Source organism: Larus michahellis, chromosome 3 (assembly GCF_964199755.1).
Source record: "Larus michahellis chromosome 3, bLarMic1.1, whole genome shotgun sequence".
NCBI classification, from domain to species: Eukaryota; Metazoa; Chordata; class Aves; order Charadriiformes; family Laridae; genus Larus; species Larus michahellis.
In genome coordinates, this window is record NC_133898.1 from 14,784,035 (window position 1) to 14,794,307 (window position 10,273).

The 10,273-nt window shown below is 48.7% G+C and overlaps 1 protein-coding gene across 1 annotated transcript; it reads right to left on the reverse strand.

The window, feature by feature from the left end:
- Positions 1 to 1,239: 1,239 nt before the first annotated feature.
- Positions 1,240 to 10,250, reverse strand: RRP36 (ribosomal RNA processing 36). Its single transcript, XM_074578760.1, has 7 exons — positions 9,919 to 10,250; positions 5,261 to 5,399; positions 3,157 to 3,223; positions 2,202 to 2,306; positions 2,005 to 2,079; positions 1,781 to 1,898; positions 1,240 to 1,543 (listed from the first exon to the last, which is right to left on the reverse strand). The coding sequence occupies exons 1-7, from the start codon at positions 10,136 to 10,138 to the stop codon at positions 1,404 to 1,406; spliced, it is 864 nt and encodes a 287-aa protein (XP_074434861.1). The 5' UTR covers positions 10,139 to 10,250; the 3' UTR covers positions 1,240 to 1,403.
- Between the last annotated feature and the right edge of the window lie 23 nt (positions 10,251 to 10,273).

Below are 10,273 nucleotides of genomic sequence, written 5' to 3' on the forward strand. Positions count from 1 at the left end.
GAGGCAGATGCTTCTGCAACACCCTCAGGTGGGTGTGATGGAGTTGCTCATCCTCCCATTTCTTGCTCATTGCATGGCTGCTCCCCAGGCCCCACGCGCCAGCTGCCCACAGCACGGCTGCGCCCAGGGAGCACTCTGTCTGCCCTGCGGCGCTGAGGCACTCCCCAGCACACGCTTTGACCTCTCAGAGATCGCCTGGGTCAAGTCCGCGTCGTCTCCTTGTCAGCACAGCCACAGGGGCAGTCAGGAGCGAGGAGAAACAAGAGAGCTGGTGGTCAACCGTGATGTTGGAGACATTAACTCCTGTAAGTTCACTTTTGACTGTAACAGCACCGATCCTGGTAATAAAGGAAAACTGAGGTATTTTATTTCATACAGAATCAGTTTCCTAGAAGCGCTCACAGCCCTGCAGAGACCACCTTGAGAAGCCAAGAAGAGAGGCAGCCCGGCTGCAGAGCAGCAGTACCTGAGCAGAGTCAGCAGCGTGCCCCGGCTGCGAGGACAGGCAGCCACACCAGCGGCTGCACACCAGGGTGCAGCCCACGCCGAGGGCTCTGATCCTCTCTCCGTTACTCAGCACTTGGCAGATTACATCCAAATAGCGCAGCCACGCTGCGCCCCAGAAGACACAAGTCTCTCTGGGCTGACTCCAGTTGAGGATGTGACAGTTGTCAGAGGCTGGAGCACTGCAAGGAAAGGCTGTTTATTCACCCTCAGGCTTTGGGGAGACCTAACAGCACCCCTTCCCACCCACCCCCCAGACCTACAAGGCTACAGAGAAGATGGAGTCAGGCACTTCACTGAGAACAAGACAATGATTATGGACTAAACCAGGCAGGTTTCCTGGAGGAGGAGGGGGAAAAAAAAAAAAAAGGGAGTTTCATCTTGAGAACTTGAAGGAGTGGAGAAGCCGGAGAGGTGGTGGCATTTGTCCTTGGACATTCCCAGACCCAACTGAAGGAGCCCTGGGCAACCTGGTCCGAAGTGAGTGCTAGGCCTGCTCAGAGCAGGCATTGTACCAGAGCCCTCCCACCTGAGGTCCTCTCCCACCTCAGTTGGTGTCTGATAAGACCTGGAGGACAGCCAGCAAGGCAGAGGGGTAGGGCTCCTGCTCTCCTCACTAGAGGAAAAGACAAGCAGGTGCAAGGACAGACAGCTGTCAACACCATGTGCATCTGCATGACAGACTTGTCACCACCCAGGCATGGTGTAAACCACAAGTGAAGAGGACATTTCAGCTACAGAAAAAAAGCACTGTTTCCTTCCGTTCAGCCTCTGCTCTGCTGCCTAACACCATCACCGTACAGTGAAAGGCAGATACTGGGAAGAGGGATGGCCATCTTCCAGGCCTGGCCAGGGCAGAGTGAGGCCCAGTGCCAGACAACAGCATGTCTGTCCAGCAGTCACAAGTCCTTCTGTGAGGGCAGACGGCGCTTGTCTTTGATGGCATTCCTCTTCCTCTTCTTGCTCAGGAAGCTCTCCAGCTTTCCACTCCTCTTCAGCTCTGCGTACTTCTCGGCTAGCTCCAATTTCCGCTTCTCAGCTGTAGAGGAGAGGGGAGCAAGGTTTTAAACTGAAGCCTGAATCATCTCGACAGACCAGCCCCTCCTCACCCCTCCTTCCCTGGCTCCAGGCCTGGCTTGTCCCTTGAGTACCAGCGCTAGAAGAATCCCTGAACAGCTCCGTGGAATATTATGGACAACTCGCTTCCAGTGCTTGGAGCCCCGTCAGCAGTACTCCCTCTAAGTCTTTCTGCAGCACGTTCACACCGAGTACTTACATTTCTTTAGGAAGAAGGGTTTCTTTCCCTGCTTGGCCAATTCCCTCTGTTGTCTCTTCAAAGACAGCTCCCTCTCCCTCCTTTCCTGCTGTTTTTTCTGTGCCTGTTCTTGCTGTGTCTGTACAGGAAGGATGGCCCGTGTCAGTAAGCATCTAGGCAGACCCCACACATCCTCTCTTCTAGTGCATTGCCTTGCAGGAGAGGAGATTCTGCACGGAACTCACCATGCGGTTCAGGAGCTGCTGAAGTTTCTCCTTCTGCTCCATATTCCGGCATTTTTTCAGCTGCTTCTGAATCATCTGAAGAAGAGAGCAGAAAGCTGCGTGACTGCCTGCCTGCCACCTCCACTGTGAAAGGCCTTTACGGAAGCTGCCCCTGCCGAGCAAGGTTCTTCCGGCCAAGGACAAGCACACAGCATCACCTCCTTCTCCTGCTTCTTGATGCTGTCCAGGAAGCTGTACGTCTTCATAAATATCTCAGGCTTATACTCTCCAGACAGGTCATCAAATCGAGGGTCTCTGTGGACCTGAAGGCAGCAAAGGCAAAAGATAAGAACTGTGGACAGGATTACCCCATTAAGCTTTACTCTTATTCCATGGATCAGACCTTGCCATTTTTTGTTTTTACTAGGAATATTATGTATCCACCATTGAAAACATCTGCAGCTGGCAAAGACTGACTCCAATAATCAAGGTGTCAGTCCCTCACAAAGACATCATGCCTGCATCCAGCCTACCAAGCAACAGGCATTTCCATCTGCAAGTCTACCACCCAGGAGTAGCCAATCCAAGGATCGTCAGCATGAGTCCTGCCTCCAAACACCTGCAACTCCCAGACCAAGAGCTGGCTGAACACGTGTTGTCAAGTTGATGGATCTGGGAATCCAAACCTATCTAGATTTTCAGATTACCTGGGTCACGTCATACAAAGAGAGACAAAAAGAGATCTTTAACTGTGAAAATTAACATATTAAGATGATTCAACAATGATAAGCCAAAGTTATATTCAGATTAGAAACTAGATGGACATTTGAACTTCCAATGTGATTAGCACTGAACAATGAGCACAGCTTGCAGTGCAACTCTCATCGGTGGCAGCCATTACATCTTCTAGAAACAGTTGGGTCTCAAATGTTTGAGTTACTCCTCAAGTTGTGCATTATGCCAGGCAGCAGGTTATACAGACAGCAGCCGCTTCTGCGCCCAATCTCTCGTTCTCCCCAGAAACACACTACCACTACCTGCACTCACCAGACAGTGGCTCACGCCCTGTCCTCCAGAAACAGCCTATGTCACCTTCAGCAGCCCCATTACCATGTCCAGGCCCTATTAGCATCACTTAGGGCAGGTCCTGAACTGGGGAGGGGGAGCACCCACCTTCTTTGTAACAGAGACGACTTGTCGCAGAAAAGGTACACGCTTCTTCGAAGACATCTCCAATGGCCTGAAAAAGAGAAAAATGCACTTAAGAGGAGCAGAGGACAGAATGAGGTCCAGGCTAACATGTCAAGAGGTTAACCAGACCCTCAGGAGAACATTACTGCACAGTTCCAGAACAGCAGACTCTCCCACTCAATCTTCACCATGATACCTACAGAGAGCAGAGGTGACTTGGTCAAGAGCCAGACAAGGCTCCTACAATCAAATGATCTATAAACGCATGGTTAAAACAGTCCTATGCAAAACTTGATACAGCCCCACTGTATCAAGTGAAAACCCACCATCCACATCAGTCAACGCACCGTACTCAATTATTCCTCCCCCTCTCCATGCTTTCATTCATCATGCAACAACTCTCTTCTATTCCTGGCCCACCAACTCATCCACCCTTGACTAATACTTACACTGAAAGGCGAGACCAAAGTTGGGAATTTTTGCACCCAGCTGATAGTTACAAAGACAGGCCAATTCTGCTGCGGCCCGGCTCAGCAAGAAAGTATACGGTAACACATGTAAAGAAAAGGTCAAGCCCCAGGAATAAGAGCTGTACAGTTTATGGTACATATGCCAGAAGAGTTAATTAAGTGAACGAGTTCTCCTTACAACACAGGCCTTTAGACTTGACGCTTTAGATGTACGAGGGGGACAGTATAAGGTGTGAGAACAGGGTGTTCCTCTCCCCATATTACTTGGATGCTGTGACCTGCGATTTGTCAGTACATCAGGTAAGTTATTAAAAACACAAAAAGAGCTGCGAACCACCCACTGAGAGTACCCACAATGTGGGCATTATACCCGCATTCAGCAACACAATAACACCAGGGCAGGACCATAAACAAACCCGAAGGAGTAAGTAAATTTTCCAAATCCCACTTAAGGCAGCGTTCAGTGTGTTTTCGTGTCTGCTGATGTGCCTACACCCCTGGACAATGCTCTCGAGTCAGCTTTATACAGCATCACTGATGCCAGCTCCGTTCCGGAGGATTTCCCTGAAGTCCTTCTTTTAAGAAGCTCACTTCCATAACAAAAGCATGAGAGAAACAGCATGTGGGATTTACAGTGATGCATCACTTAAAGGATTAGGGGAATTAAATAATGGAATTATGCAAACTGTATGGCAGAAATAGAGACACCATGTGAAGATGTTGCACTACACAAAATCCCCCAGACTCTTGGGTAAAAGGTAAAGAGAAACATTATTCTAATCAACTGTTTACAGCAGAAAAACATGTGTTCAGCATAGATTCAGAAATAGGTTAGGGACACCAGTGTAACAGAGGAAACCTGTTCAAAACACTTAGATACGACTCTGAGGACTGAAACCCAGCTAACTACTGCAAATAAAGGGTAATGGTATATTAGCTGGAGCCTGTGGAGGACTGTAAAAAGATCTGACAGCTTTTGTTGTGTTGAATACATTTTATAGTCACCACATCAATAGCACCTACAGAGTACGCAAATAGGAGATGTAAAGACCACCGAGGACAGGAAAAAGTCTGTGATGGTAAGCACTGCAGGGCCGGGGGCAGGAAGTGAAAAATCAACACAGACAAGCCACAGATTATACAATAGCAGAAGGATGAATGAAATTCCGGAACAATTGTCTGTCACTGCAACTCCAGCCAGTGGGAGCCAGGCGTAAGATGATGATAAACTGGAAGGGGTTTAGAAAACTGCAGGGTGACTATATCAGGGCCCAGGGGACACAAGTAAAGCACTATCCTACAGCTTAAAAGAGAAGCATAGCATGCCATGGGTTAAAAGTGCCTTAATACACAGGGTGTAAAGGAATGGAGTGCCAATTTAACTATCAATTAACAGATGGCTGCTGGGGATTTGAACAGGATAGGATATTAAGAGCTCTAAACCAGCAACAGACCATTCCCAAATGAAACGCTACCGTGAAAGGCATTATTGCATAGCACATTAAACGAGATCTACATCCAAGGCAATGCCAACACTGCGAGGAGCTCACAGCATAACTTCTGGAGTGCAGAGAGCACACATGCACATTTTTCCGATGACAAAAGAACCTCTTTACCCCTTTTTGCTTTGTTGCTGCTTCACCATGGCTTTGGTAGGTTTTGCAGTTTTCTTCCCACCGGTCACCTGCTTGCACACTCTTGTTCTCGTATCACTCTGCACTTGCAGTAGTTCCTCAAAAGACATGTCAGATTGATCTGGAAGAGAGCGCAGGACACACCTGAACAGACCAGATTCTCAAGGCACTTCCCACCCCCAAATTTCCCCAAGGGGGATGTCTCAGAGCCTGAAACAATGACACAAGCACAGTGGTGCCATCCCTATACAACTCCATGGCAGAAAGAAGCCACTGCATCTCTTGGCCTTTGATTTCTCTCTCATTAATCACTGCAGTCTCTGGCACTAGAATAGCTTCCCCCCTCTCCCCAACCTGTCTTTGCTTCTCTCTCCACTCAGTAGCACACACAAGACCAGTTCAAAGTTTTTACCTGGTACAAAGAACAGTACGAGCTCTGCACTGGGGTATATTTTGGCTACACCGCAAATTCTGAGGGGTCACCTCTCAGTTCTGACTCTTTAACAGATTGTTCTTGTCCCATTGACTTTAAATCATCACATCCCTCACACCTGGTCAGTCTGTTAAGATTTGGAGACGGTCTCTCCCCACTGCATATCTGCCATAGCTCTGCTCAGTCTGCAACAAAGCGATTCCCAGGGCTGAGCCTCCTCAGCACCCCAGAGGCCTATAAACTACTGAAATCCAGGCATTCAACCTTCACCATCTCACTACCAGTAGGGATAGCTTATAGCCTAACTCCAAAACCCAACACCAAAAAAAAGCACTTTCATATTCTAGCCCTGCCATGAGCTCCCCATGGTGTTTCATAAAATATTCTTTCTCTCCTGGGACTGCTGACTAGAAGGCTGACACAAACAACAGAAGAAACAGCAAAACCAATTCTACCCAAAGTGCTGATGAACACACAAGATATTCTTCTGGAATTTTCTGTTGCTACGTTTCTTTAATACCCCCCAGTGACAGTAATCTTTAACACTTCTTATAACCACAATGTAAAAATATTACCAACAATGTGTGAGAAACGCTCCTAATCCAATAACAAGGGCTCAGGCAGTGAACAATACGAAGCACATTTTATTTGAACATTCTTGCAAGAATGGCTAACCTAACAAGTAGGCACACTTTTAGTTCTTGAAACACACCTTTTTATTTCCTAATCCCGGCCGAATTTTTCCCCTCCCGTTTCCCATTGGTTAGGTACTCCAGGGTTCACAGTCTGTCCAAGGCGCCTAAAATTCTTCCTGGATGTCTTGCCTCTGTTTACTTCTCTTTATGCTACACCTAAAGGGATTATCTGGCTAGTTTATTTCTTTCCTTTTTGGTAAAAAATTGCGCAGTGTCATTAGTCCTGGTTAAATGTTTGACTACCCTTCTAGACACTAATCCAGTATGAATCAGTTTGTCTTTTTGTCTGTGTGATAAGAGATGTTCTACAAGCCTTTGCTAGAGCCTCTTTGTCTTAGTCATTCCCTTATCATGTCACCTCTGATGGAAACGGCTTTTCTCCTCTTTAAAAGCAATATCTGCCTTTCTTACAACTGCGTTCTGGATTTACACCTCCGGGTGTTCAGGACTAGCAATCAGAAAACATTTCTTAAGGCAGCACTAGGATATGCTTATTCCGTTCCCTGGATCATGGTAGGGGCAAGAAGGAACAGGAGGGTTTGCACTGGATCCCTTCTGAAGGTGAAAGTCTTGGCAAGCACCACCTGGGTGGCATTTGTCTGCTCAGCACCTCTGAGCAGTGACAAGCACGCAGTCTAAGCCTTTGCAATATTATGTATTTGGCACAAAACACCCCAACTGTGGCCTAGCAAAAACAATCACACCCTGCCTGTGGTGGGCTGACCCTGGCTGGACAGCAGGTGCCCACCAAAGCCGCTCTATCACTCCCCTCCTCAGCCAGATAGGACAGAGAAAATATAACAAAAGGCTCGTGGGTCGAGATAAGGACAGGGAGAGATTGCTCACCAATTACTGTCATGGGCAAAACAGGCTTGACTTGGGGAAAACTAATTTATTACCAAACAAACCACAGTAGAGTAATGAGAGGAAAAAAACAAACCCAACAATTCTTAAAGCACCTTTTCCCCACCCCTCCTTTCTTCACAGGCTCAGCTTCACTCCTGGTTTCTCTACCTCCTCCCCTCAAGCAGCCCAGGGGGATGGGGAACAAGGTTTGCAGTCAGTTCATCACATTGTCTCTGCCCCTCAATCTCTTCCCCTGCTCCAGCATGGGGTCCCTCACACAGGAGACAATCTGTCATAAACTTCTCCAATGTGGCTCCTTCCCACAGGCTGCAGTTCTTCAAGAACTGCTCCAGCATGGGTCCTTTCCACAGGGTGCAGCCCTTTAGGAACAGACTGCTCCAGCGCGGGTCTCCCACAGGGTCACAGTTCCTGCCAGCAAACCTGCTCCAGCGTGAGCTCCTCTCTCCATGGGGCCACAGGTCCTGCCAGGAGACTGCTCCAGGGGCACATCCACCTGCTTCATCCTCCACAGGCTGCATAGTGGGACAGCCTGCCTCCCCATGGCCTTCACCATGGGCTGCAGGGGAACCTCTGCTCCAGTGCGTGGAGCACCTCCTCCCCCTCCTTCTTCACTGCCCTTGGTGTCTGCCGGGCTGTTTCTCATATATTCTCACTCCTCTCTTCTGGCTGCTGTTCTGCAGCAGTTATTTTCCCCCCCTTCTTAAATATGTTATCACAGAGGTGCTACCACCGTTGCTGATAGAGCCCTGGCCAAGACTAATGAGACATGAGGGAAGCTTCTGGCATCTTCTCACAGAAGCAACCCTGGTAGACTCCCTGCTACCAAAACCTTGCCATGCAAACCCAATACACTGCCCCATGACACATTTCTGGATGGTCTGCCCAAATCTGCTGCCAAACTCAGGAAGCAACATGAGGTCAGTCACATTGGCTCAGAGCATAGATTCATCATCCCAGTCGCTCTCATCTTGGCAACAACCGAGACTTTCTGCTTCAGAATCCACTCACATCATCCAGAAAACATAACAAGCATATCCAAGCGCTGCCTCGAGAAACATTTTCTTTTTGCTTGTTCTGAACAGCCAGGAACTCTGCTCTGTCAACACTCATTAGCTCTCTGAGGAGGGATAAGGGAACACCGTATATCCAGTTTGCCGCACAAGGGACAAAGGAAATGTGAATACAGCACTATTTCATTACGCTGCTTCCCCAAAACTCCCTTCCCACTTACCTTACTGCAATTTGATACCCTCTCTTTCGCGGGCTCCCACTAACACCCTTACCCCCTGTCTTCTTAGGGATGACAGCATTGTCACCCTTTCTGATCTCCCACAGGTTCTCCATCTTTCCCTGTGTCACTCTTGTGCAATCACTTGTTGCCCGCCTGCCCAGAACATGAAATCAACCTTCGGGCCGAAGAACTGTGCCCGCATTCAGGTAAGAGCTGAGTGGCAAGCAGTTCAGCAACTTAAAGTAATCGCACTGTTGGGGTTCACATGAACTTAAGAAAAGCAATACATTCTAGGACTTAGATAAGAACATCTACCACCAGGCTGTTCAAATCCAGTGCAGATAGGTTTAGACTGCTGCACTATAGAAAAAAAAAAATCTGTGCTAATTATACAAGTTACTGGGGTACAGAGCAATCAGACACTATATAGGGCAATATTTGGGTATCACTGGGCAGACAAACAAAAGACTCCGAGCAAGGACAGTCAAAAGGACAAAGAAAGCACTAAAGGAAAGGAAGAATGATGTGGAAGCCACTCTAATATTTCATGCAGACAGACAAGACACCATTCACTTGCGCTACAATACTTCATTCGGCTGCAATTCCAAAACAATTGCTGTCAAAATAGCAAAGGCTTACAAGATGTCAATGAACATGAGATAAAGACACCATATAAGAGATGCAGCATTTGGCAAAGGATTACAAAAGACACTTGGTATAAATCAGACAGAGAAAAGGCATGCAGAACTTCCACTGATAAAATATTTCAATACTGGTACGGGATACCGGACCAGACTTAACTACCCTTGAGCCTAATGGGGAGAGTGCTTTCCACACAGTAGTGTCAGTCCATGAAATACATCTACCATCTATTTCTAGGAGACTGAATTAGCCATTCACATTGATAAAAAACATCACTTAACATGAGCATAAAAAAAACAAGCCTGTTTTGGGGCAGAAATGAACGGTCCCAGCAGGCATTCCCTTATAGGCAGCAGATTTGACAACGGTGTGTGTGAAAAGGTTACGGATTTCCCTCCCAAAAGTGCTGGTTCTACTGACAGCCTCTGCACAAGGAGAGTCCATGATCCTTAAATTCTGTGCTCTTGGGTTCTCCACCAAAATATTTATTAGAAGACAAGATTTGCTTACTTTCTTTGTTTCTTGCACTCTTTCTTGACACTTTAATATCCCAAATTGTTATTTTTTTCATTCCTTTCCCCTCCTAAAATACGATTTCCCTTCTCCGTGCCGTCTCTACAGTCCATTTCATCGTCCCTCCTGCCACTTTTTCCCCCCTTCCTCCATTATTTTGCGGATCGCTTGCTCTTCTTCCCGCCTCTTGCTAAGCTACTGCTAGCTCCCGGGCAGGGCCCTCCGGGGAACGGTGGCGGGGCCTTACTTTTGCCCTTACCTCTTCCGCCAGCCCCCGCCGCCGGGGGGCTGTCGCTGTCGCCGCTGTCGCCATCGTCGCTGCTGTCGCAGGAGCTCTCGTCCTCCTCCGCCGCCTCCAGCCCTCGGAGGGGCTGCTCCAAGGCCGCGCTCCGGCGCAGCGGCAGCCGCCCCTCCACGGCCTCCTCCTCCTCGGCGGTGGCTCTTCCCCGTCCTGCAGCCTGTGCCGGCCGGGGCCGCATATCGAGCCGTCCGTCCGTCCCCCCAGTCCCCCTCGGTCCCTCGCCCAGCCCGGCGGCAGACGCGGAAGCAGCGCTCTGAGGGAGCGCGCGACCGGAAGTGTCGGAACGGCGCACGCGCAAACAGAGCCCAAGCGG